This window comes from Coturnix japonica, chromosome 4 (assembly GCF_001577835.2).
Source record: "Coturnix japonica isolate 7356 chromosome 4, Coturnix japonica 2.1, whole genome shotgun sequence".
NCBI lineage: Eukaryota > Metazoa > Chordata > Aves > Galliformes > Phasianidae > Coturnix > Coturnix japonica.
Genome location: NC_029519.1, coordinates 4,217,802 through 4,245,367, shown reverse-complemented (window position 1 = coordinate 4,245,367; position 27,566 = coordinate 4,217,802). Strand labels below are relative to the sequence as shown.

At 50.0% G+C, this 27,566-nt stretch overlaps 2 protein-coding genes across 4 annotated transcripts in view; one reads left to right on the top strand and one right to left on the bottom strand.

Moving 5' to 3' along the window:
* ARHGEF6 (Rac/Cdc42 guanine nucleotide exchange factor 6) overlaps positions 1–10,758 on the top strand; it is a 34,836-nt gene extending 24,078 nt beyond the window's left edge. The window contains exons 13-23 of one of the 3 annotated variants that reach the window (XM_015860339.2): positions 690–836; positions 1,463–1,549; positions 2,284–2,362; positions 2,523–2,656; positions 2,737–2,862; positions 5,079–5,099; positions 6,068–6,161; positions 6,647–6,736; positions 7,443–7,542; positions 8,357–8,411; positions 8,706–10,758. In XM_015860339.2, coding sequence (XP_015715825.1) covers positions 690–836; positions 1,463–1,549; positions 2,284–2,362; positions 2,523–2,656; positions 2,737–2,862; positions 5,079–5,099; positions 6,068–6,161; positions 6,647–6,736; positions 7,443–7,542; positions 8,357–8,411; positions 8,706–8,846 — 1,074 coding nt within the window. In that variant the 3' untranslated portion in view covers positions 8,847–10,758. The remainder of the gene's footprint in view (positions 1–689; positions 837–1,462; positions 1,550–2,283; positions 2,363–2,522; positions 2,657–2,736; positions 2,863–5,078; positions 5,100–6,067; positions 6,162–6,646; positions 6,737–7,442; positions 7,543–8,356; positions 8,412–8,705) is intronic. The other 2 variants (XM_015860341.2, XM_015860340.2) reach the window with 2 other exon arrangements.
* Positions 10,759–13,710: 2,952 nt separating this feature from the next.
* CD40LG (CD40 ligand) lies at positions 13,711–19,155 on the bottom strand. The gene is made up of 6 exons (XM_015860279.2): positions 17,558–19,155; positions 16,479–16,616; positions 15,634–15,679; positions 15,329–15,376; positions 15,090–15,152; positions 13,711–14,248 (listed from the first exon to the last, which is right to left on the bottom strand). Exons 1-6 carry the CDS (start codon positions 17,867–17,869, stop codon positions 13,881–13,883), a joined length of 975 nt encoding a protein of 324 aa, XP_015715765.2. The 5' UTR covers positions 17,870–19,155; the 3' UTR covers positions 13,711–13,880.
* Positions 19,156–27,566: the final 8,411 nt, after the last annotated feature.

The following is a 27,566-nucleotide window of genomic DNA, read 5'->3' as shown; positions in this document are numbered from 1 at the left end:
TGGGGTCAGAAGGTGAAGGCAGTGACTGCACAACCCTGCTGTGTGCTGCCTCTGCTTAGTCCACGAGGGACCTCTGAGCACTTGGTATGAATTTGCTCCACCAGTCCACAGTTGTGAGCATCGCTGCAGCCTTGTGCAGCTCCAGAAGTTCCCTTTTGTGCTGCTCCACTGCACCGCATCTCGCTGCAGATTCTGATAAGAAAATATCTGCACATCTGATCTCTAGGGGCTGTGCACCACTGCAGGGATAACTCCCTTTGCTGCTTCAGCAAAATGGGATGAACCTCTGAGTACCAGCAAAATGAGAAACGTTTAGCTGTGCGGCTCCCTTGGTTTGGAAAATGTGACCCTGTACTCTCAGAGGTAGAGCTGGTTTGGAAAGAAAAGTTTGCTCAGTGCAATTGGTTTGGAATCTGAACATATTCATTACACCATAAATCAGCGTGGTGTGATTCTTGACAGGGTTTGGGAAGCAGAGCCGAAGCAGTGATGATTTCACAAGATGGCAGCTGTTTTTTATGAGTGATAATATTGACCTTGGCTGGGTTTTTGTCATCATTCTGGGTTCCTTTTGTGGTAGAGGAGTAGAACTGAGCCCAGCATGGCTGATGGGTGAAACCATCTTCATTGGGATGGTCTGGGTTTGTGCTGGCCCTTTTGCTAATGGAGCGCTCTGTGGTGATTTGCAGTCGCAGTGCCAGGAGCTGAGGAAGAGGAAACAGCTTGAGCTGCAGATCCTTTCTGAATCCATCCAGCGCTGGGAAGGAGAGGACATAAAAACAATGGGAAACATCATCTACATGTCCCAGGTCATGGTGCAGAGCGGGGGCAGTGAGGTGAGTGCATCTCCTGCACGAAAGCATCATGCCCCAGTGCTGTGTTAACACAGCATGTTACTTTCCCTCTTTTCCTCCATGACTTACTCTGAGCAATGAGAAATGAGGGTGCCTTGTTGCTATCTGTTAATGACACCTGTTGCCATGTCCTGCATGCATTCTGTGACAGGCAGAACCCACTGCCTAAGTGTCACACCTGTACCTCCAGCAGGCACCCATCAATAGTGTTAGACCCATTAATACTGTGTGCTGGGTGTCTGCTTGGTGGGTGGTGCCTGTTAGCATTGACTTGTTTGCTTCCCTATGACCTGTTCTGCAAAGCCCTGCAGAGTCCAGTCCCCAAGTTCTGTTTGGGATGTGAGGTGCTGGGGACATGAGGTCTTGGTCTTCTGATGGGGAGGGGAAATCAATTATATCTTCAGAATCAGCAGGATGCGGAAGGAACTGTTTGCTCAGAAAAGCCAATGCAGAAATAAGATGCTGTAAAGAAAAGAAAAAGCCAAAATGAGTGGTTTGGGGTTGGTCCCTCTCAGATCGTGGCTGCAATTGCAGCAGGTTTGGTTTGCTGCAGGGGAGTGCTTGTGCTGCACTTCAGACTGGCCTAACCTCCATTCTTGTCCTGGCAGGAGAAAGAAGAGCGATATTTCTTGTTGTTTTCAAACGTTTTGCTCATGCTGTCTGCAAGCCCGAGAATGAGTGGGTTCATCTATCAGGTAGGCATGCTTGATTTGAAGCTGCAAGGCATCGGGTGTGGAAAGGATATCAGATATCTCTTCATCAAATTTGAATCTCTGTTGTGATGTAAATGGGCTGGGAAGCTGGGCTGTGTTCTGCCACATGTGCCAGGGCACACTGCGAGCACCTCTGTGCTGCCAATGGGTTAGACAGCATTTGGGAAGTGTGAATGCTCTGCAATTAGAACACAGAACCACACCAATACCTGTCCTGCATGCTGTTCTCAAGCATTCGGTGTGTGTTGGGTGTCCTGAGCTCACTGTGGGGTTTTTCCCCATACAAACTGCCTGTTAGTGGATGATATCTCACAGTCATATGTGAAGGTGATGAGGCAGATGGTGAAGGTTTGGGAAGGATTTGGCTGAGTTTTGAGATGTCACCCACCAGTGGGAGGGAGGTGAGCAGGCAGTGCATCACACAAAGCAGAGGCACAGGGAAGGTGTTCAGAAGGACCAGGGAAAGTTGGTAGTCCTGACTTCAGTGTAAAAAGGGTGAGTAGAATGAGTGGCAGGTGAGCCTCTGCTCAGGGGTTTAACCTGGTTGTGCAGGGAAATTTAGATCCATACATCAGAGGCACCTCTTCCTACAGTCTGAGGCTTTCACAAAATAGTTTCTAATGGCAGTTCCCAGAGAAGGGAATCAGCAGAAAGGAGCAGAACAACGCCCATGCAGGAGGCAGTCGCAAACACTGATTCCTGCTCACTTCTCCTAGGGAAGGCTGCCTTTAACAGGAATGACGCTGACAAAGCTGGAAGATGCAGAAGGGAATGAGCATGTGTTTGAAATCGCAGGTCAGTGTGTGGCCTCTTCCTGGGGCTGCTTGAGTGCGAGCAGCAGCTGCCACCAGTACCAGTTCTCCTCCTCTTTGCTCTTGTACTGTGTGCTGTCCACGTTCTGGACATCTCCCCATGCCAACCCAGCTAAAGCTGGCTGTTTGACCCCCTGTTGCAGGGAACATGATGGAGCGCATCACTGTGTCCTGCAGCACCAGCCAGGACTTGCACGAGTGGCTTGAGCACTTGCAGAGGTTGACCAAAGGGACGTGCAACACCGTGTCCAAAACACAGTCCTGGAGCACCCATTCGGTAAGTGAGCTCCCTCCCAGCCTGCCTGCTGCCCGCTGTTCCTCAGTGCTGGCTGAGCTTTTTCTCATCCATTTTCTCAGACATTTGGCTCCACCGGTCAGATCCGTGGTCCCCTGGAGCCCCCCAAAATCCTCAAACCCTGGAGCTTGAGCTGCCTCCGTCCCGCTCCTCCCCTCCGACCATCGGCAGCGCTGAGTTACAAAGAGGTAATGCCGTGTGCCTGGTGAGCACTGTGATTCCTTAACACTTGTGTTCAGCCATCTTACCCCAGTGTGGGTTTGCTGCTCCTTTAGGCAACAGGGATGCTGAGAGAAAACGCTGTGCAAATGAGTGATGCATGCTGGTTGCTGCAGCTGGCTTTGAGCTGCAAGTGAAGCATGAGCGTGTGCATTTACAGGGTCAACCCCATCCCCGGTGTCAAGCCCACAGCTGCACTGAGGGACAGGTCTGGTGTTTTGTATGATTTATACCTATGTTTTGGTGGCCCGAGCAGAGCGGTGCAGCAGCCGTGATGTTTGACCCCATATTCACACACCCATCACCCTCTGGGATGTGTAGCATCCCCCGCAACAACCCCCAGCCTGAGGTAGGAGGCAGCATGGGGAAACCCAAAATAAACCCCTGCTCCCATTCTCACCCCCCACTGCAACTGCAGCATCGTCCTTCCCTACCTTGCATTAAACTTTTGGGATTACTCACCAGTAACGTGGCAACGTTCCTCTTACTGACTGAGCACTCCAGTTCTGAGTCACCGGCCTTTCTGGGTACGGCAGTATGGGAGCATCACTGCCTGGGCTCCCAGGAGGAGAGAGATGGGGATGGGGACAGGGCTCATGGGCAGCTCAGCCCCCCAGCACGCAGGGACAGCGCCCACAGGGCTGTGGGGCTACTGTTCCAGGCCGAGGTTTTGAGGTTGCTTCACTGTGTTTTGATATATTTCTTCAAATTCATGAAACAACGCATTTCACTTTGGGAATTAAATAGATCTGGAACCAAATGAATAGGTGGGAAACCACCCTTCAGCTTTGCATGTTCCAAATCTTTAATGTGGACTAAACAGCCTTGTGCTTGCACGGTGCACTGAAATCTAGGGAGAGACTTTAATTAGAGGAGAAATTTTTCCATATGAAAGTACAAGGGTGAGATCGATTTACAATAGAGGCCAAAACCACAGATTGAGTGATTTTGTTAATACCTCAATCTCCTTTGTGATTTCTCACTCATTCCCTGCCGTGGATCTTTTACACCATCAGTGTAAAGGAGGTGAGAGGTGCTGCCGGCAGCAGGGAGCCCCAAGGGGCTGCACACAGCACCTAGAAGGCCCAATAGTGTGGTGTGGATGGGAGCAGTGGTATCACAGCACCCCCAGCCTTCATGAGCCTTCATTTGCACTCACTGCTGCAGAGCCCTCTGATAGCAAAGAGCTTTTCCACCACCTCCAGGTGATAGCCCTGGGCATGCAGCCCATGGCCCTGCAGTGGCAATTGCAGTTATTGGTCCCAGATTAAACTGTAGCACAAAATGAGCGATGCTAACAGCCGAGCACAAGTCTCCTTGTTTTTACAATGAACAAATAGAACCATTTCAAGTGTCGCTTGCAGGGAAGAGCGTGGGGGAGTTTGATTAAAAGATGAGAGATTTTCAGACATCCATTGTTACTTTAATTGGCTTCTGGTGGTGTAGGATGGGATGGCACAGTCTTGTGCATTTCCTCATACCTAGCTGTGTTCAGGAAACCCCAGAACCTGCTTGCGTACTGCACAGCACCGCTGTTATTTCCATTGAAATTGGGTCATTTTTCCTGTTCTGTTTCCAGTAATCATTTGCAGTGACAGAGCAGGTGCTGTGAGTAAAGCAGTGTGCCCGGATTCAGGTTAGTTAGCGAAGTGAGAAAGGTTTACAGATGATTTCCATTTCGTTTCTTTCTTTTTGTCGGTTGCATTAGGTGAAGGGGTTTTTTAGCACTGGGATTTGTAACTTCTGCTGCTTGGAGCAGCAGGAAAGCCGAGCGGTGCCCTCTGAGAAGCCACAGCCCTGGGCTTTGCCATAGGTTGGGCAGAGCACTGCATCCCTTTATCCCCAGGCACCAGTCCTGTGGATGTCAGCCCATTTTAAGCACCATTCTCTTAAACAAGCAACATCTACTGAAACCTACCACTAACCCAGGAGGCATGCTCTCTCTATGGATGTCTTCGGAGTGGATTAATGCCTGCTTCCCATGAGTTTCCCATGTAACTCGGTCAGTTTTGCATGGCGCCGTTCTCTTTTGCATGCTGATAGCAGAAGCAGTGTGGAGGGTGTGATGAATTAATCGCAGCACTAACATTTAAATGTGTTTTAGAATTGTGGATTTAATGGACTCGGTCAGTAAAATCATCAGTCTCTCACACTCATCTTCTCTTTCTTTGCATATTCATTGTAGAGGATGTCTTATATCTTAAAGGTAAGGGTAGATCCATCTCTTTGGCTTGTCGTGGCAAAGGCTGCTTGGTGCTGTTCATGCTTCTTGTGCTTGCACAACCCTTGTTTTGCCTGGCTGTATCTATAACTTAACACGAGAGTCAGTGGCAACTGGCAAATGCTGGGAGATCTCTCAAGAAGGATTTAGGACCCTGCTACTAAAACTTCCTGGCATGCCTCATCGTTCCTTAAAACTGGAATTGCATGTAACCTATTAATGTACTAATTCCTAATCAGCAAGACGTGTAACTCAGTGAAGGAGACAAAGAGCTTGTGTTCCTTCCTAGCAGAGCCACAGCAAACACTAACTGTGCGTGTGCTTGTTTGTTCTCTGTGTATGTTGGGGGTTATTTGTACTCTCAAGCAAATGCGGTGCATTGAGAAGCAATGCTGTTTGCTATTTCTTCTTTTTATTAGAAATCAAGTTGTGTCAAGGAAATAAACAGTATTTTAAAGTTTTCTGACGGAGGCCACATTGCTGATAAGCAAACACAAAGTGCTGTGAATGTGGCTGAGTTCTTTGGCCAAAGGCTGTTAGCTGAGGGATATCTGCTAAAGGAGCGTGTCCTGTCCCAGACCTGCAGGTGCAATTAGGAAACGTTTCTACTCAGTGAGGTGATGGGGTCACCGTCCCTGGAGCTGCTCCAGAATTGTGGGGATGTGGCACTGAGGGACGTGGTGATGGGCATGGTGGGGTGGGCTGGGGTTGGACTTGGGGATCCTAGTGGTCTTTTCCAACCTGAATGATTCTATGAATTCCCACCTGTGTGAGAGGGAGCAGTGGACATGTGGGAAAAGCAAAGAACACCATTTCCCCCACCGCTGTCATTGTCTGCTTTGTAGTGCTGTAGTGCTTTGTGCGTAGCACCAATAGCTGCATCCAGCCTGAGCTGCTCTGCTGTTGGAGCTGCCTTTGGTGCTGGTTGAACACAACACTCTCTTTCCCTATAGGACTCCAGCAAAAGTCCAAAAACCATGAAGAAGTTTCTTCCAAAAAGGAAAACTGAGAGAAAAGCATCAGATGAAGAGTTTGTTATTAGGAAAAGTAAGTGCTGATTCTTGATCTTTTCTGAGGTTTGAGCTCAGCAATCTCCACAGGGCTTTGAGAAGGGCCTTTTTTCCCTTGCAGGATGCGGCTCAGCAGTGAGCCTGTGTGCTGCTGGGGCTCCAGCTGTGTGCAGACCCTGAGCTGGGGCCCCAAGCAGCACCATGTCCTTTCAGTGTGATTCCCACCATGAGGACACCTGGCTGCAGGTGGTTCATTGTGGCCACAAAGCCAAATTGCTGCTTGAAAGTAGTGAGATGCCGTTCTGACCCTGAGTTCCTCTAGGCAGCAAGAAGTGTGCCTTCACACCTTTCATGGTGTTTAGTGTCACAGGATGTTGCAAAGGCCAGAAAATGTGAAGGAGCTCAGAAAGGAATTAGGGAAAGTCCCAAGACTGTCAGTCAAGGAAACAACACCTTCATGCCCAAAGGCTGAACACAGAGATCTTGGCTTTTGCAGCAGCTGATGTGTGTGCTGTGTTCCAGGTACTGCTGCACTGGAGGAAGATGCTCAGATCCTGAAGGTGATCGAGGCGTACTGCACCGGGGCGGGCTTCCAGCAGGCACTCAGCTCAGGTGGGCACACAGCAGGTTCTTGAATGCTCCTCCTGCCTGTAGCGCTGATAACCCTCTGGGAAAAAAAACCCAGCTTGTTACATCAGTGAGCAGTGAGACTCATGTTAGGAAACTGTGTGGTGTTCAATCTTTGAGATAAGGGAGCTTCATCTGCTCAGTGGTTTAGTTGCCATTGTTTTTCTTCTAAACACAGAGAATGAGCAGATAGGAGGGCAGATGTGATGCAGCTACTTCACCAGCACTTGTTAGGAATTAAACAACCCTCGTCAGTGCCTGTGGCTGTCAGCACTGAAAACCTGATGCTAATCTCGGGTTGCATGTAGCTTTAGAAAGGAAGCATGAATATTATCTCTCCATCAGCTGCGTATTTAAAAACGAGCTGCTTCATAAGAACCTATCTACCATCTTCAACGCTGGAAATAAAAGTATTTATCACTGCTGGTAAGATGTCAAATTAAATCACTGAACTATCAAATTATGGCACGTTTGTGAAAGGGAGGTCGTGTTCTTCAGAGAGCTCCTGACCTTCCCCGAAGCACTTCATTTATAAGTAATGATGGAGCTGTGAGTGCTCTGGGTCTGGAAGCTGTCCCTCGCTGCTCTGGCCCAGCTGCACACCCAGCCCCTGCATCACCCTCCCAGCCCCTGCTGTGGGCTCCAGGAAAAATCTCCCTTTTTCTTCCTGATGAGCATTTCTTGCACACAGGCTCCCGAAAGGACTCCATCCCCCAAGTCCTTCTTCCCGAGGAGGAGAAAATCATCATTGAGGAAACGAGAAGCAATGGTCAGACTGTCACAGAGGAAAAGTAAGTGAGGCTGCAGACCCCTGGCCAGGCTGCTGCCTTATCCCAAGAGCACCAGGCTGTTCCAGTGGCTATTTTCTCCCTTTTTAAGTACAGTGCTGCATTCTCAGCAGTTCAGAGATAGCTGCGTCCCCCTGGGAGCCCACACAAAGGTCTTGAGAGCCAACATATATAGTCCCAGCTCTCCTCTGGGTGTAGTGAACTGGGTCAGGGAGGACAGATCCAAACAAGGGGCTTTGTTGTTTGTTTTTCTTTTCCATCTGCAGACACTGCGGTCTGCTGCTGCTCCTTGGAGCACTGCCCGAGTGCTCCCAGCCTGCTCCATACCTTCAGCATTGGGGTGGTGCTGTTGGCTCCCTCCTGTTCCCCAGGCAGCGCATTCTTTCTACGGTTACTTTTTGCAGCCCAGCCTGAAGGATTTGGGGCTGCTCTGTAAGATATACTTCAGTTTAAAAACCATTGTTATTATTTTTTGCAGCAGCATAAACAAGGAAGCCAAACCGCAGAGCTTGTTGATAACTTCGAGACAGCAAAGCAGGGTTGGTTTGGTTTGTTGGGGCTGCTGTGTTGCTGTCTTGAAGTTATCAACAAGCTGAATTTTTGGCTGATGTGCTCCTGGGCTGTGTTTCCAGAGTGACCTCAGCGACAGCAATGCTTATAATGGAGAGAAAGAAAATACAAAGGAAAGAGAAAAGCAGGAGATAGAAGCACCATTGCCTCAGTCACCAAGCTCCCGATGCTGTTGCTGTTTTACTGCATTTCAGCTCCTTATTTTTTCATTTAATTTCTGTTTTCTTGCATTTTTTTCTTATTGCAGGAGCCTCGTTGACACGGTTTATGCACTGAAAGATGAAGTGAAGGAACTGAAACAGGTAATTGCAGCTTCTGTCTGTGCTGTGAGATGGCCAGGCAATGTCCGGGAGAAATCTCACCTGGTCCCACCCTGTAGCTGCAGACACATTGCTGCTGCCATGCCCGTCTGTCAGTGTTGAGGGTCTGCTTGAACAAGTCAGACCCCAAATAGTTCACGTGGTTCATCTCCCAAACGGGCAGTGACCCTGGCACTTTGTCACAGTGACCCTGGTGCCTTGTCACCTTGTCACCTTGGCTTGTGGAGCGCATGGGTGTTAACCACCCCTTTCTCTCTATGTTTTTCTGCTTCATAGGAGAACAAAAGGATGAAGCAGTGTTTGGAGGAAGAGCTGAAGTCTCGGAAGGACCTGGAGAAGCTGGTGCGGCGGCTGCTGAAGCAGACAGATGAGTGCAGCAGGGAGGAGACGGGACGCAAGTCATCGCTGATTGCCTGAGCTCGAGGAGAAGCTGCTGGCAGTGTGACCTCAGGTGTATTTTGGGATGCAGAACTGGATCCTTTGCCTCTTCTTCCTCCTCATTTGGTTGGTTCGGGGAATTTTATTACCAAAAAAAGAAAAGAAAAAATATATATATTGTTTTTCTTCCATTTAATAAGGAAATGAAGCAAACAAGCAATCGACCACAACTCAAGCAGTCAGCGAGCGGTCCGTGATTCACAATCCATCTGCAGCAGCTGATACCTCATAGGAGCAAACCCAGCCTGTGCCAGTGACTGCCGCTCACAGAGGGTCTGGCAGCAGTTTCCCATCACTTCTTGATGCTTCCATTCTCTTCAAAAGCACCTGTCCCTATTTATTGAATGAAAGCACGATTGAGTTGGCAATGAGCAGAAACCAAAAAGCACCGTGCTCTTTTTTTCAGATAATCACGACTGGGGAAGCTATTCCCATCACTTTCTTCTTCCCCATTAATTGACTGTAGTGAATTACAGCCCAGCAATACTGCGGGTCCTGTGTGGCCTCGATACTGATTAAAACATGCAATTGACACCAAGGTGTTTTAACCCCTTGGGGAAGTCAAACCTGGAGCACCTGTCAGAGCACACGGGAAGGTGTGTTGCACAGTACTGCCTCCTAAGAGCTCGTTAGCACAACAGGTAATGCCCTCAGCCCCTTTTCTTAAGCATGACCTGAAATTCTTACCCCCTGCCTTCTTTTCACTTGGAGTGTCCACGTATTATATGAGTTTATAGTTTTGCTGTGCTTCCCCTCGCAGGATATGCTTTTCTACATATGAAATGCAAACACTGCTTGACAGCAAAAACAGCCCCCAGATATGCTCGTCCCCTGCTCCTTTTGCCCACATTAGGCTCCTGCCTGAAGGCCAGGATGGCTGCTTCTCCCCCATTGCCCCAGAGGGGCTTTTCTTATAGGAAAAAGCAACTTTTTGGATAGGAAAGGTATTTATATTTAGGCTTTGACAGAGAGCTTGAATGCTCCTGGGGCAAGGACGTGCAGCACCTCCCAGATCTACGCACAGCTCCTTGAACACAGCACATGGACAACATGCATATGTATCGGTTATCCTCACCTTATTTGGTGTTATACCTTAGTTTATAACTGATGTTTTCCTTCCTTCCTTAGCAGCATTTACGATTAACCTTCCGTTAATTATAAGCCTTCAGAGTATCACAGGGCAGCACAGTCCCTGTGTGTGCAGACACACTGCAGCTCCTTACAGTCCTACGTCAGTCATGAAGGATGTAACAGAGGCAATAATTACAATTCTCTCCTTGCAATTAAAATTCAGTCAAAGAGTCTTTAGGGAGAGCTGGACCCTGCTGTGCTGGAAAGCCATTTCCCAGCATAACCACCTTCCTGCTTATGCTGGCTTGGTTGCAGCACTGTCTGCCCCAGCATCATCATGCCCAAAGGTGGGCTGGGTTGAGGTTCACACTGTGCAGTCAGCACAAGGAAGAAAACCAAGGGCTGTTTGTACACCTAGGAGAGGGTAGGAATGTTTCCCCACTACCCACAGTTTAGTTGAAGCCCGTGCTGTGTACATATGCATGTTTGTAAGATGTAAGGTGATGGGAGGTGTTGGATCAGGCATTTGTTAAGAGCTAGAAGCCAAAAAAATAAAAAAAAATAAATAAAAAAGGAAAAGAAGCCATGCCGGATGGACAGCAATGTTTCCATATTTACTTTGTTTACAGTGCTTTGTAAATAGGTTCCAGTCAGTCTGTCTTTAGATGGATGTTGTGTCAGCTGCCTTCCACTCTATCTTTGTCACGTAGGTTTATTTACTGTAACTACTTGTGCGAGTTCAACTTTTCTAACGTGTTTTTATTTTGGACAGTTTTTTAATTGACATTTTCAACAAATAAAGGATAAAAATCGCTTCTTAGCCCTTTGTGTCCATCTCCCCTCTCTCTGGAGCTGCACGCAGGGAAGCAGGTTGGTGCAGCACAAAAGCCTGCTGAGTGCTCAGCAAGTACAGCAGCACTTCCCATGGGCATCTCTTGTATCAGAGAAAAGGGGCTGAAATGCTGCGTTCTGTGCTCTGACCCACTGGACACCAGGGGGAATGCTGGTGTGGATGGTCACTGTGGTGTCTGGGGGTCATTCCCATCGGTGCTGGAGCAGGGAGATGAGTTTCCATCCCTTGAGCCCTAGTTGTGTCCCATTGGCAGGAATGCTTTATGGAGAGAAGCTCTTCTCCATCGCGCCACTCTGTTGCTGTAGATAAGTCACTTAAGTCACTTCCTGCCTTTTCTTCTTTTTTTGGGGGGGTTACTGCGTTATCTATTTTTTTTTCTGGGGATTAGGTGTGGTGACAGGATTTCCTTTGGTCTACTGCTTGGACAAGTCTTCTCCTGTACCCTGGTTTCTTTAACTCTTTGGTGGGACACTCGGTGGTACTTCAGGAAACTGTGGAGCCAGAGCAGTGCCACATCCAGACCCAAGTGTCCTTGAGCATCAAGTGGTCCAGAGAGCAAAGACAAAGCAACCCTCAGCTCATTGTGGAGGCAGCACCTCCCCTCCCACGTCTCCATGAGGCCAAATCCTGGTCTTAACCAGAACCACCCCAGTCTCTACTGAATATGACCCTTATTTATCCCCTTCTCTTACACCGGGTCCCAGACATCCCCTTTGCACAAGCAAAATAGCTCAGGCAGCACCAACATCCTCCAGGCAACAGAGCTGGGTGTCAAAAGCCATCAGTGTGAGAGCAGACCCAAAAAGCAGCTTACTGCATGCAGTCAGACCCCCAGTGTGGCTGGAGCAGCCTGAGAGGTGCCCATTTGGTGCCACATGCCGGGGCAGCTGCCACCAAAGTACCCAACATATTCATTTTCCCCTCAGCCCCTTTTCACTTCTTCGCTCAGAAAGGAGAAAAATCAGCTTAGAAACCGTAAATTCCACAGCCCAATAAGTGACAGCGGGGCCCTGCAGTGAGGGAAAAATCAGAGTATTGATAACCTTCAAACTTTCCACGGGGAGAGGAAAGCTGCGGCACCGCAGAGGGGAGGAGAACAAAGCAGCCCAGGAGAAGGCCACGGGCTGAGCCTGACAGCTGGATGGTGACACACACATCGCCTCTCCTCCCACGTGCAGCCTCTCATCAGCATCCCACAGGCTATTTTTGGCAAGTGAAGATACAGAGGCAAGAAACAAGAGCCCCAGGAAAGGCAGCGGTGCGAGGCAAGGAGACTCACTGGATGGGGGAGGTGGCATTTAGCAGCTTTCCAGCCCAGCAGCACCTCCACTCCTGAGAGTACTGTCCTCCCCACCCAGAGCCCTACAGGCTCTGACCTTGTACACTGCACTGTCCCATTCCATTCCATCCACCTGCTGCAAAGCAAGAAAGAGGACCTTGCATCATCCAAGAGAAAGCAAAAGACCTCTTCCAGACAGGTGCTAGAAGTCCCCTAAATGAACACCTCCAGCTGCACTTCGTGCTGCCCTGCTGCCCTTGCTTGGAATGCACCCAGCCCTGCCCTGCATCTCCAATGTGTCCCATTGTGTTTGGGGCCAGATGTCCCTGCTCTGTCCCCTGCACTGTCCTGATGCCCTGTTAATCCCTGTGTAGGACATCAAGAGGTCACACTGGGAAGGGTTCACAGCATTCATAGCAGACAAAACCCCCATCCATGGGACATGATGTTGTGCAAAACCCCATTGCAGTGGGTGCTATGGGATGCTTGGCTCTTTGGGGCTCTGCAGCCTGCACAATGCTTCAGACACACTCAGGAAAGGGGATCCCAAAAGTCAAAATGCATTGCAAAACACAGCCACAGCCACATGCAGCTCCTTCACACTGTAGACTTTCCCATGCTCTTCAGGTTAGTCCCTCTGTCCTTAAATACGAGGCAGTTTTAGCTCAAGTTAAATAAATAGCTTTTATACATGGCATGGTACAAGAACACTCCGTTCTCAGACAAAGTTATGCAGCTTTGGAGAACAGCCACAAAACTGCAAATTGAATTATAACAAAACCAGGCAGGCAGAGCAACCCTGCTCTGACTTTGTGGAGGCATCATGGGCACCCACCACTGATGTGTCCGACCTGGCAGCACCTGCACTCAAGCACTGCAGCAGGACCAGGCCTACAGACTCATACCACGCATACCCTAGAGAGCACCCAGATCTGATATCTCCTCCACCTGCAGACCTGTTGCCTCCAGAAGCGCTCCCAGTCTGTGTGTATCACCCTGTGCTCCTGCCACCTCAGTGCTTTCCTGGTCCTGCTCCCATGGAGGGCAGCATGTCCAATCCTGACCATGGTGGCCAATGCCCCTTCCACAGGGGCTCTCTATCTGACATGAGAGCATTCTCTTGGGCAAATTTGGTTTCACCAGAAGCAGAGCAGCACCAGCACCCTACCAGAGCTCTGGGTTGAAAGCAGCAGCCACCCCAGCCACCACCAGCAGCGTTTTTGATGATGGGTGAATTTCAACCAGCGCAAACTTGGCCATGTTGAGCAAGAAGGCTGAGTCCTGTAGGCAGCTATGTGTGGAAAAAAGGAGTTCTCAGCCATAATACAGTTAGGGTGGCAATAATGTATCACCAACAGCCAACACGTAGGGACAGTGCCTGGCTGATTGATTCCTTTAGAGGAGATGCTCTTCAGCCTTTTAATGTTTTTTTTCCGTTGGTGTTCTGTAAGCAGATGAGCACAGGAGATATGCACGAACCTAGCAAGGCTGGAGCACCCTGAGTCATCCTACAGTGTTAGGAAGGAAAGAGCGTTGGTAGAGTTTGCTAAATAACGGCATAATGGGACCAGCAGAGTGGGGCATGGTGGACCAGACACGCAACCCTACGAATGAAAGAAAAAAGAGAAGCGTAGACAACAACAGCTTCAAATTTTGTTTCCTTTCCTGTTCTCAGGGCCCCTCGGCCCTCGTCAATAAATAACAAAATATACAAAATAAGAAACAAGAACAACAAAGAGGCGGAGGAACATAAATACGGGAAACAGGGAAAGCCCTTCGGCTCAACAGAGACGGGCTGGGCCCCTCATCTCTACAGCCTGAACATGCCAAAGTAGGTGTTGCCAGGGTTGGTGTTCACTAGCGTTGAGTCCGTCACGTTGACAAAGACCATGTCACCCTGCCGCAGCTCAAAGACACCGCCCTCCCGGATGGACTGGAGCTCACAGAGAGCCGTGGAGGTGCTGTGCGTGTCGAGTCCCTTCATCAGGAGCCGGTCTTCTTCCATGGGGAGGTACAAATAAATATAGAGGGTGAACGGCGCAGTAGCCGCCGCCTTGGTGCAGAAGCTGACTTGTGAGTAGATGTAGTAGGTTCCTGCTTTCTCCACCTTCAGCTTCCCCTCATGGTAGGTTATGAAGCTGCTCGTTGGGGCGTAGCTCGTTGTCTTCCACTCCAGCACTGGGGAGAAAATATGGCTATTGAGCTAGGATAGATCTTGCTTGGGAGGCTGATTTTGGGGGGCAGTCCCTTGGGCATTTGGTATCACAGCCTCCAACCCCAGTGGGGCAAAAGGGAGTTCCTGTCTGCCCCAGGACACTATTCCCAAACCATGGGACACAGATTCCCATCCCTGAAGATGGGATGCAGACACAAGCCCTTGCACTGATGCAAATGGAGGAGTGCTCTGCTTTCTTCATCTAAACATGTGGAAATCATGGAATCACAAGCTGGCTTGGGTTGGAAGTGACCTTAAAGATCAGTGCTTGGAGCAGAGGTAAGGATTCTTCAAGGAACTGCAAAAATGAATGCCCCCTAGGCTTGGTGCTGCTCGCACCTCCAGGAGCTCTGCCTCCCTGCTGCTGCCATTGCTTCTGGGGCATAAGTGGTGTCCTTGGAGCAGCTTGTGGACAAGAACTCCCATGGGGAGATCTCTTCTGCCTCCCACTGCTGAATCGTGGAGCTCCTGGCAGCCCACTGAGATTGGGGCTGCTTTGTAATTGCAACAAGTGCTCAAACAAGGAGTTTCGAAATGCAATGAGCATCTTGATTCTTTGATCTTATCTAATACGGAGCTTTCCACAGGTACAATGAGCTCTGGGTGAATTGCTGCGTCATAGATGGAAAGAGCAGTTGCCGATTACCGGCAGTTACTCCAGAATTAAATCAAACATGCTCTGATTGAGAAGTCCTTGCGAGACTGAGAGGCTGACCCTGCAAGCTCTTATTCTCTTCAGTTAGCCCTGCAGGATATCACCTAGCCAGGGCTGTGCTGGGGACAAAGCCACAAGAGCTGCCTTACCTGACACTGCTCTGCTGCTCTTCACCCCTGCCAGGTGCGTTGCGATCGGCTGCCTCTTCTCCTCTGCAATTGGAAAACACCAGTGTTAATGGGGCCCAGCACTGCTCTACCCCCATAACCCAGAACTCCCAGCCCAGCTGCAAATCCAGCCCAGAGGCAGTCTGCAAAGCCCCCTCCCATTTGAATGAGGCAGGGTCTGGCCTCAGCAATGACATGAACTTGATGTGCCCACTGCTTACCTGCCACGGATGTCTCATTCCTACTCTTCGAGTGGGGGTGCTCATCACCTGCAAGGAGAAAAAGTGAAAGATTTAATTTTGAGTTTGTTTTCATCAACTTTGGGCAATGCAGTATCTTAGCAAGACAGCTTTGTCCAGGTCTCTGCCAACCCCATGCCATGCACAGTCCCCCCATGGAGATGCTCTGCTGCTCCCGACAGACCCCACCAAGGGGACCAAAGGACCTGACCCTCTCTCCCGTCCCCTCTCCCCTTCCCCCTGCAGCCGCTCATCTCTCTGCCCTCCAGCAGCACCATGACACTCACCTCTGTGCATTTCAAATTTTGGCAGCTCCTCACTGGCTGTCTTATCCTGCAACAACAGCAAAAATATATACTTGAAGATAGGTATCCTTCCACTTTTTAAAATAATACACTGTTTTAAGATGTACGAAACAAACACCATTAAAGCCTGTGTGTAAAGGATGCTCTGGACAAAACTCAATTGGTGCTGTTTGTTACCAACAGAAGGTACCAGAAGACATCAGATCCCCCAGCACCTTCCCAGCATCATGTACGGCTGTGGGCTGCCCTGTTCTTTGCAGTATGGGGGTAGCAGAACTTCTGGTCTTAGGTCTTTAATTTTAATAATGCTGTGCAATTAAAATGCTCTGCAAGGTGACTCTTTTTTACCCAAACACGAGAAGCCTCTGCATTAGGTGGAGGTGATGTCCCTAAACCATAGGGAGGCATTTGCATTGCATCCTCCTCCTGCTCCTTGCTGGACTCACTCCAGCTGGTCCAAGTCATGCACTGCTATTAATGGCTGAGCTTAAAAGTGCTCCTAACATCCTCCTTCCCACCCGCACAGCAACTAAGAGAGCTGGAAGACAGCAGAATGCCATTGTTTTTCAGGCCAGGATGGCAGCTCCATCCCATCCCACCTTGGGCACTCTGCAGTTGGATTTGCTCTGGCCATGCTTTTGGGAAAAAAAATGGATGAGATTTTTCATTGATGTCATTAGTGTAAAAATATCATGTAAAAAAGCGTATAAAAAAGAGCCCTTCTTCTGTAGCCCCAAGATTTCAAGAAGGCTGTGGGTGATGCTTTGTGTGCCTGAGAGCCTCCCTCCACCTTCAGCAGGGGTTGTATCCACCCAGCAGCGATCTACCTTGCACTGGAGGTCCTGGAAGCCCTTTAGAACTTTATCACAGTCCAGTAACGTCGACTTCTGACCTTCTCCCGTCTGACATTTCTGCACTTTTCTCAGGAAGATGTAATCTTCATTTAAACTCAACACCTCTTCCATCTGCAGGTGGGGGAGAGAAGAGAGAGGGTCAATGTCTTGCTGCTGGGAAATGCAGATAGGAGGCATCCTCCCCAAATCACAGCCTGGAAGCCCAAGCCCCAGGCTGTCACCCGCTTACATCTTAATTTAGATCAAGACAACACATTTAAAAGCCACTTAATACCAGTCTTATCTTTGCATCTGCATTCTGGGTTTAAGGTACATTCCATTTCTATAGCTTTCTGCTTTGGGGGAAACAGTTTTAGATCAGTGATTTTAAGTGTTGCGTGGTGCTGCTGCAGTCACAGCAACTTCAAATAGAGCTTTTCAGCTCTTCAGTTTTTGCTAAGTGCTGTCCCACGTGCAGGACAGGATTACGGATACTATGCACCTTCCATCAAAAAGAGCCAAGTATTAAGACCCACCGTTTATTTTCCCAAAGCAGAATCATAGAACTGTTTGAATCAGAATGGTTCTTTAAAGGTCATCTAGTGCATATCCCCTGTAATAAACAGGGACATCTACAGCTCCATCAGGTGCTCAGAGCCGCATCCATCCTGACCTTGAAAAACTTCATTTCTGGACTACTTTATCCCCCCGATGAGTGTCCCAGTGCTGCTGTGGCACCAGCATGACCACCAGGAGCCTGAAGGCTAACACAGCACCCACGTTCACCCAGACTGGCCGCGTCTGCCAGGTTTGCTCTTAGCAGCTCCTCTTTACCGATCCATTCTCTCTTTGTTAAAGAAGGGAACAGCCCTCTTCGTCTGTGTACGTCTTCTCTTAGTGGCAAGTTAGAGCAGGAACAAGATCATGGGTGTATAAACCCCATTTCTGCACCAGTCCAGTGGTCAGCAGCATCGTGCCCCACGTTCCTCCTTTGGGTGACCAGCTCTCTTCATGCAGAAAGCAAACGATGTTAGCAGGCCAGCAGAGACAGCTTTATCTTATCCAACACTTACCTTATCCATCTTCATGTGAAGATATAAACAGAAGAGTACGGTCCCAATGGTCTGTACCACCATGAACACAGCGAGGAAGCACAGAAACATTTTCATGGTGCTGGGAGAGGTGCTGCCCATGGGTCGGGGTGCTGCAGAGCTGTAGGCTTCATTCATCCTCCGGGCAAGGTGCTGGTGCTCCTGCAAATGAGCTGCTTGCAAGTAGCATGAGAACTGTTGTGTGAGCAGCCGCCGCTCAAGGGATACAGGTTGCAGCAACCTACACTTCCTGGAAAAAAACCCTTCGTAGTGGGTAGGTTTGTTCACCACCATCTCCCACAACAAAAAAAAAAAAGAAGAGGTTGCTTAGACTTTCTTCTCTGGTGCACTTCCATACTTTTTCCTACTGTCCTACCAGAAGCAGGTAGCAATTCTTAGTCTCAATTTTCATATCTCTGAAACACTCCTGGCTTTCCCCAGTGTTGTGTTGCTTTTTTTCCTATTGTGGATGAATGTTTCGTGACCAGCCATCTTCAGAGCAATGTGGACCATGAGTCAGTGGGCAGTATCTCTGAATTGTGGTGGGGGCTGCCAGGCACTGGGAAGCTCTTTGGAACTCGTTAGTTTCTCAAAATGAGAAGAAAGGCTTTCTACTCTGTTTCCTCTGTGAGACAGACAACTTTGCAATACCTGGAGGAGGCAGATGGGTTGTGCTGGTTCTTGTCCTTCCCTTGTATCTCCCAGAGGTGAAGACTTCCTGGGTAGGATTAGGATGGATGCTCCTGGAGAAAGGGACATCTCTGTGGGCGCTGGGACCACAGTGTGGGCATGGCTTCATGCTCCTGGACAGCAGGACTTTGGGTCTTGGTGCTTGGCTGTCAGTTTGGAAAGACACAATTTGAGCAGCTTTTCCAGTGTCATGGTGAAGTAAGTGCTCACCCTTCAAACACAGGCACAAGCAACCTCAGACTGTGCCCCCATTAACACAAATCTGGGCATGGAAAGGGCTGCTGGGGACTCTGGGCACTGCTACCAACCACAGACCTCCACCACAGACTGGCTTTGCTCCATGCTAGAGCAAAGAGAATGAAGTTGGGCTGCCTGCACAGGGGGCTGGGGTGATCAAACCATCATGCAAAGTTGTTTTGAAAGTAACAGGCTGAAAGCAATGCTCTTATCAGATGTGCACGCAGCAAATAAAGGGCTGGATCCTGCCAGAAGCAGGGTGGTGCTAAGCAGGGCTGCTCACCCACAGTGACAGCAGAGGAGAGCTCCCAGCGCCATAGGGCTGCACAGCACAGCAGGATGGGTTCCAGAGCTCGCTTTTGCTATCTACCCACTCTCTCGCATCCTGTCCTGTGTGGTTTAGGGTGCTTTTAGCTACAACTGCAAGTGCTGGTAGCAAAGCACAAACATCTCTGCAACCCAGTCAGTATTTGACCTTGGCAGGTCACTGCCTTCCTAAATATAGCCAAATAACTCAAATATAACCCAAATCACAAATGTCTTACAGTGCCAGGATCTTTGCTGTCAGCAATTCAGTGGCTGATGGATATTCAGGGTCCTGTGCCCCCTTACCACGTTGACTCTGCCACCTTCTTGCACAGAGGGGAGCACTGAATTATAGAATCATAGAATCACAGAATCATTAAGGTTGGAAAAGACCCCTAAGGTCATCAAGTACAACCATCAACCCATCCCCACCACACTCACTTAACCATGTCACTCAGTGCCATTTCTCCATGTTTCTTGAACACCTTCAGTGATGCTGACTCCGTCACTTTCCCGGACAGCCTGTTTGGGATGGGGCTGCAGCCCCCATGCAGTTTGAGGGCACTGCCAACCAGTGCTTTCCTTCCCTCTCATATTAAAATCAGTATTACCTTTGGAAATACCAACCCTGGTCCCTGGCAGGGCTCTGAGCTGACACCGAGCTCCTAAAACTGTCCCTGCCATGGAGGGTCTTCCTCCTGCACCATCAAGAAGCTGCCCCCAGGAAAACCCCACAGCACTGGGGGCCACAGCAACCATCAATGCACGCTCTTCAAAGTCCTCACCCCATGCCTTGGCCAGAGGGCAACCACCGACATTTTCCAAAGCTCTTCAGACTTTCCTCCGAATTTAATACTCATGTTTGGAGGAAGTCTTCATATGAGAAACAAAACGACACGAGAAGTCGTTACTTAATACTTTCCCCGAATCCCCAGTGTCGGGACCCAGAGGCAGTCAATAATGTGTGAAACCACAGCAGTGAGTGATACAGAGAGCAGCAAATAAGGCTTTGCACAGCTATCCCTGAGCCCTGGCCGTCCCTGGCAGATGAAACCCTCTCAGAGATGTTTCTGGATGGCCACCTGTCACCGTTTCACCAAAATGAGAGAAAGCTGCAGGGAATGCTGGAAAGCCCAGCCCCATAGAACACACCTGCAGCTCTGTGAGGACGGGGAAAGGCTTCGCTCTGGGGTCCCCAACACAAAATGTCTACGGAAGCTCTCTGCTTTGCTCTGCAAACCAGGAAACACAGCCTCAATAGTCACCAGTGCCCTGACGAAGAAGACGGTGTGGAAAATATGACAGCGGGGATCCCAGCAGAGATTCGTCAGCGCACCTTATTAGGAGGGCAGGCTGGTCGCTCTTCTTTAGGATAACGTTTTGTTGTGTTGGCAACCCAGCCCCAACAATCTCCTCTGGCCCCATTACCAGTAGTAATGGTAGTTCTGCATCACACGGGTAGGGCGAGGGGCTCAAAAACCATGTCAGCTCCTGCCAGGGCCAGGTTGTCTCATGGCTGTACATTGTTGGCCACTTCCTGCTGTAGGAACTTTGGGGAGGGAGCAGGAGGGCATGGTCCGGAGGGATGATGGAAAACCCAGTGCCAACCTATGTGGGATCCCCCCAGAGAAGATGAAGTTCACCTGCACCTGGAGACAGTTGCACCACTGGGAAACCAACAGGGTTTTCTTTCACCCTCAACCCCCTGAACATAACCATACCCATCTGCCTCCAACCCGAGTGAGACAATGGGAAAATGTGATCCATCGCTTGCATTCCTATTGACCTACTTGCAGTATTTCCGCTGATCAGCAAATTGTCTCCACTGCAGTCGGTTTTGTTTACTGAGAAAATATCCGGTTGCAAGCCCTGGTGATCTGCCAAAGGCTGGGAGCAGCTCTGAACGCAGCAAGGTGAAAGCTGATGAAAAGAGAGTGAATTTTTTGGGTGCTTGCTGCGGTTTTATGTAAGTAGCTCTTTAAAAGATGCTGCTCACCTCACCAGCTCGTTCCACTCGACAAAAGCCAGGTGCTGTGCACCACCAAGAGCAAGACACTCAGAAAGAGGATTTTATTCTGAGTCACAAAAGGAGTTTGCCTGCAATGCTGTAGGAGGGATGCGGAAGGAAACCTATGAGAAAAACCTGATTTAGTCCTTCTGACCACAAGCAGAAATTTGAGCTTTAACATCATTTGTTTTATCATTTCTTTAGATTTCCTTTTCTTGTGTCTCCCAAGATCTCATGTCTTCAGGTCTGTACCCATCACAGGAGAGAGAGGAGACAGACAGAGCCAGAACATCACAGAAAATATCACCAGCATCCGGAGAAGGAAAGGTTACAGTACAGTTTCCGTTCATCTTTTTTAAACTTTATATGACTTAGAGAAAGCTCTGGAGCACAGAGCAGCCTCGGGGTAGTAGGAAAGGTCCAGTTGGGGATGGTCACATCTCCTGTGGAAGAGAAGTGCAGGAGGTGGCCATTGTTAGCATTGTGGCAATGGCAGACTTCAGCCTGGTTGCTCATGGTGTCCCACCTCCATGGAGAGACACTTGTGGGGGTCAGCAAACACTCCAGGCTCCAGCAGGCATAATGTGAGCTGCCCGTGTCACTGCAAGGCCAGGAGACAATGCCCAGACATGTGAGGAAACATCTCTCCCTTCTTTGCCACCTTGCTGAGCTCCCAAGAGCCAAGGGGAAAAGGTGCTGCTCTCCCTCTGAGATAACCAGCTCCAGGGGATGCCATCTCCTCAGCTGTTTCCAACCATCCATCCCTGCTGCACCCATGGGTGCACCCCAAGCTGGTGATCCCAAGGGGATCGGGGTGGGTGAGGAGCCAGGAAAAGCAGAGGAACCAGCCCCATTGCAGGATGGAGGTCCTCAAAGAGCACGTGGCTCTCACTGCATCTGGACTGCACGTCTAGACAGCACATCTGGGCAGCACACACTACTTCTGGGTGGTGATGATCAGCCACACAGAGCCACTAAGAGAACGTGCCTCCAAAGTGCTGATGCGAAGCCTCAGAGCAGCCGTGAAACCACAAAAGGCACTAGAAACTTCTTGCTGTGACGGCTGCACCTCCCTCTCCCAGCTTCCTAAAAATAGAGGCTGGCACAGGGTGAACTGCAGCCCCGTGCTGCCAAACAGCCGTGAGTCACCGCAGAAGGAAGGCAGGAGCACCCCGCACACCCCAGGGTGCAGCTCTGCCCAGCTCAGGGTGCACAGGTCTGGGACCATCAAAGCCAAAACGAAACGTGATGGGGATAAGCAAAGCCCACGGGAGGTTTTGCACAGCGGCCACCTCCCACAGCAACGTGCTGTGTTGTGGGTGGGGGGGGCCCAGCATCGCCTGTGCATCTCCTCTGGTTCCCCTGACTGGGACAGGACTGAAACAATACCTGCATCTGCGTGGGGCTGGCAAACAAAACAAAAGGCTCAGGGCAGAGAAGGGATGTGGCTGCATGGTTTGTGTCAGTTCAAAAGCTGGAAATCAAAGGTGCGCTGTGCTGTGCTGCTGTTTTATCGCTTGGGGCGAGATCGGCCACGCTACACGTGGTGATAGCAGGGACCAAAGAGCTTGTTAAGCCTTGTTATTAATGTTTCTGCTTGCATTAAATTAGAATTAGATACCATGGGGTGGCCAAGGGTCCCCCTAAGAGTGCTGGGCAGTGGGAGAAGCAGTATCTGCTGGAGGAGCAAAGGATGCACAGCATCTCTGTTGTATGAGACATGGCCATGCTTGCCAAGAAAAGCACAAGGTCAGTCCCAGCATGATCCCCTGGGTCACAGGGATCCCCACAGCACCCAACAGGCTCATACTCGTGGAAATGACAGGGAAAGGGTGAGTGAGGGTGAGCCTGCTTGAGAGGAGCAGGCAAGGAGATAAGCCCCAGACAGGGACCAAATCACAGCTGAGCATAAACCCACACACTGCCATGAGTTCTAATAAATGCTAAGACTGAATGAGGGGACAAGACACACACATGGCTTGAGCCTGCAGAACCAATCCAGAATCTTTCACAAAGGAACACAAAGGCAGAACAGAATCACTGTGAATGTCATGGAATAGTTGCTGTGATGGTAACTGGGGGGGCAGCAGTGAGGTTTCGAGCCGGGCTCGTGGGCTGTGTGTTCCCACTGAGAGCTGCCACGCTCAGCCCAGGCACAGCTCGCTCCCAGACCACGCTGCAGTGCTCTGAGCCCTGGGACATGATCTTGCTAAGAAATCCAGTGTAAAATCCCTGTGAGCTGCACCACATGTTAAAACAACTCTGCCATCTGCTGACTCCTCCCTGCCCCATCCATCCCTCTTTGGCCCCTGCTGCAGAAAGGATCAGAGGGAGACACGAAGACAAGGATGTCACCTCAGGGTATGTCTATGGATGAAAATGGTGTCAGCACAGCAACAAATGCCAAATACGCAGCTTGGTGGCCAAGCACAGACTCTCCCCACAGTCTGCTGGGGAGGTACCAGATGGGGATATTGCCATGGTGATGCAGCACTGGGGTGCTGCTACTGCTGCAGGGTGGGGGGTTCCTGATGCCCTCTGTGAATGTGCTCGGTGAGCAGGGGATGTAGTGACAAAGCTGATGTCACGGTAACTGCACAGAAAGGCTGTTCCACAAATGGAGTGTTTTCCTAAGGGACGTATTTCCTTTCCAACACAAGCATCAATGACCACAGGCTTCTTGGCAGCTTCAGCTCTCCTTCCTACTGGCACAACATCTCCATTAGAGCCTGATACGTTTGTCACCAGGAAGATATTTTGGATAATTTCATCACCTGCTGGAGAGAGACTCTGAGCGCCCCGCTGAGCTGCGCATCCTTTCCACAAAGGCTGTTTCACACTTGAAAATGAGCGCTGAGCTCAGCAGATGCTCAGCCCAAAGCACAGCCTGGAGCATCCCCTCTGCTTTGGGCACCCAATGGGTAGAGCCATGTCCCCGCACATGAGCAGTGCTTTGTGCTCTCACTGATGCTCATCGCTCATTCCCTCTGTCAGTACATGAAATAACAGCAGTTCATACACTCAGGGGTGGTCGTCAGGATCTTCAGAAGGGGCTGCCTGGGGTTTTTTGTTAGTTTTGCAAGGCAAGCACATCAATGGAACCGAAAGTAGGTTCACACCACAGTGCCCACCCATGCAAAGCTGAAACGAACCACAAAGCCAGATAATTACACAACCTTCTAATATCTACCAGGCTTGCTTTCCGAGCACTCGCTGCTGCTTTTGCAAACAGCCTCAGAAGAATTCAGTGGTGGAAGTGACTCCTTGGCCTGTTCTTGCCAGAAAAACCACTAAGCACATCCTAGAGGGCAGGATTTCTATTCAGGGTTCTAAGAAAGAGTCTCGGTCTGCAGATAATCCTACAAGTGCTCAAATTGCTTCCGGTACAAACCCACCATCACGTCCCTCATAGAGCTCAGCTGAAAGGGAGAAGACACAAAGCAAGGCTCCCCAGCCTGGATGCAGCAGCATGTGAGCAGCCGTGGCCATGGGAGCTGGAGACCTCTACCTGCGAGGCAAAGCCCCTCTGGGCACACACACCATGGAGACGTGCTGGGTCTGGTCATGGTGCAGTGACACCTTCCGAGTCAGAAGACATAGAAAACCACCAAGGTTTGAAGCCACTTCTTCAATCCTCTGGGCAGATTTCCAAAAAATCCCAAGAAATCTCTCCCTGGCTGTGTGTAAGGGCTCAGGAAGATGCACAGCTTGCAAGCCCTTGGCCCATTCTCTCTCTTCCACTGGTCTTTGCAGTACGCATCTCCAAATATCTTGTTTTGTAATCAAGCAAAAGAACAGGGTTTGCATTCCTTACCTCAAGTCATTTCTTGTTCATGGGTTTTCCACATCCATCCTGGCCATGGGCACACAGAGCACCACCCACACCCCAGTGGCCAGGCAGAACACACCTGTGCCAGCACATTGCTCGCCCTCAGGTGTGCAGAGCACTGCTGACACACCACCATGCAGCAATACCATGTGCTCAGGCAGCTGGCAGTGACCCCTACTGTGCTCACTGTGGATCCAAGCTCTGAATCGGACCCTTTAAAGAAACAAGGAATAATGAATCACTTTGATCCCTGAAGTAAATGCAGCATTGAGCACTCAGGAAATGTGAGGCCAGGCTCGTTTCCTACATGGGAAAGAACAACATCTTCTTTCATGCCATAATGCCTGTCTGCTCTCAGGAGTTATACTGTGTGCCAGATGACTGAAACAGCCACTTGTGTTAGAGCCACCAAAGGCACAGGAGGAGTCAATGACACCATTGCGTTGGCCAAGGTTTCAGAGGAAGGGCTCCTGGGGACACACAGCAATGGCCCAAACTCAATCACAGCCCTGAGAGAAAGGCTGTTAGATTCACATCAACCCCAGTGAAAACCTGAGTGCTGACAGCTTATCAGCTGCCCGATTTACCCAAACCTGCTGCTAAATAGTCATGAAAGTAGCTGTCAACTGAGAGCGGTCTCAAGGATGCACATCAAGAGCCAACACAACAGCTTCAAAACATTGTTCAAATGCACAGACAGGGGAAACGGCACAGTTTGACTCATTTAATTGCTTAAGTCCTGCCAAATTCCAATTTAATAACACGTTTATATACAAAGAATATGTCACGAATAACGCATCAACAGAAATACATGTTTTACGCAAAGAAGTTGAACCGGTTCTGTGTCAGTTGCTCGTTTACATGTGTATTGATTTAATTACAGATTTCTCTCTCTCTCTTTTCAAGATTGCTAAAAAAGATCCAGCACACAGTCCCTGAAACTCTCAAGTTGAGCCAGACTGACGAGATGCACCAAATTTCCCTTTGGTTGTGCCGGCAGAAATGTGCAACAACTCAGCTCTATTGACGCAAACAAAGTCAGAGGGAAGGGCAGCGCTGGCACGGCTCAAGTTGGCAATGCACCACTGGATGTAATGAGATCTGCAGCTGTCTTCATGAGGATGGAAGGAGGTGGAACCAGGCTGGAAGATCCTTGGATTCCCACCCTGCAGAAAGGGCATCCCCAAAATCAGATGCCTGCACCTCAAGCGTGCTTTCTGCACCCTGCAAAGCCAGCAAAGCATCCTGCCCTCATGCACTCAGCAGCTGCTCACCCATGGACTGGGCATCTCCACTAGCATCCATGCCCAAAAAACAAATCACCCAGGGGATGCATTAGGCAATCGCTTCAGGCTCTGTCAGCAAATGAAGAGATCAATGAGTGGCACTTGGAGACTGTGTGGAGCAAAGTGGGAATGACTCCTGCCCCTCCTGCCCCTCCTGCCACAGCCCTTCTGCTTAGCACAAATTGCTCCCCATGTTCCCTGATGCTGTGGTTCAAGTGAGGACCTTTGTGGTTCATCAGCAAAGTCATGTCCAGCTGCCCTTAGCACATGCATGGTCAGCAATTACTGCTAACACCTGGGGCAGGGAAAATTGTATTTCAATGCTTTTCTTAAAGCACTGAGCTGAGCCAGCATCAACAAATCACAGCTCAAACCCAGAGCTGCACAGCCTATGTTGAGGCAGGATGTGGGAGCAAAGGATGCTCTCGCCCTTTTGGTGTTGATGTAAGAGCCGGGGCTCTTCTGCAGGCAGATCCAGCCTGGATGGGTCTGTACTGCTTCCCCTGTGTTGTGGGACCTGGGACATCTATGGAGTGGTGCAGACTAACACATATAGGGACACCCAAACACTCAGGGAGAGCACTGCTGCTAATCCATGCTATGGAGCATGCAGGTGGCTTGAAGGGGATGTAGGAGTCCCTGTGTGCCATGTTTTAGGGACCACCCCATCTCAGCCAGCTCTGCTCCACAGTGGCCACACAGAAGTCCTATCAGCAGCCCCACACTGTGACCCTGCTGCTGCCTCCCCATCCCCTGTGTATCTCTTCAGCACAGAAACCACAACCATGACTGGGGCAATGTGACCACAGCCCAGCTGCCTGCACAGCAGCGCTGCCACGAGGTGACACAGCCCTCTGACAGTGCGTGACACTGAAACAAGGAACAGGCCCCAGCCACAGAGGCACCCACAGCACCAGCGTGCACCAGTTTTCTGCTGGAGCTCTGTGAGCATAATGATGCATGAGAACACAGAGGAGAGCTCTCTGGGCCAACTAGAAATGGGGCGGGCAAGAGGTTCAGTATTTCTTTCCACTCAGTTCACTTCTCTTCTGCCCACCAGAAAAAAATAAAATAAAATGGGAAGGAAGCCATCTGTGCAGAGAAAATAACTCCGGGCCGGAGCAGAATGCTGGGAACTTGCATATAACAAAGGCAGATAGCAATGGGAATTACCACAAATCATCCCCTCCATCCCTTGGAGTGGTCACTGCAGCACTGAGAGCTCAAGGAGACAGAAGATGGGCACAGCCCACACATCCCTTATCCTCCCATCACCACAGTGACTGCTGCATTCAGGATGGGAACTGAAAATATACGTGGGAAGCAGCAGATGGCCACTGCTGAATGCATGGTGCTGTTTGCCAAGTCCTGAGCAGAAAAGCATGCGTACGGAACGGGATGGAGCTGCTGGCACCGGGCACAATGGCAGCACCGTGGATACGAGCGGAAAAGCAAGAATCCCTCTGCTACTCTGCACAAACAGTTCTAGAGGAAGAAACCATAAGTACAATAGGCTCCCAGTGGGCTGTCCAGGTGGTTCTCTTGCTTGCTGGACCTCTGCATGGAGGCCCAATGAGGACATGGCATCCCCATTGCCCCTAGCGCCATCCAACTCTACTTGCTTGCTTCACTGGG

Coding starts and splice junctions, on each gene's coding strand:
- CD40LG (XM_015860279.2), bottom strand. CDS start 17,869: ATGGTGGTGAACAAACCTACCCACTACGAAGGGTTTTTTTCCAGGAAG. Junction 16,617..17,557: donor TTCACATGAAGATGGATAAG/GTAAGTGTTGGA, acceptor CCCCACCTGCAG/ATGGAAGAGGTGTTGAGTTT. Junction 15,153..15,328: donor GAATGAGACATCCGTGGCAG/GTAAGCAGTGGG, acceptor TTCCAATTGCAG/AGGAGAAGAGGCAGCCGATC.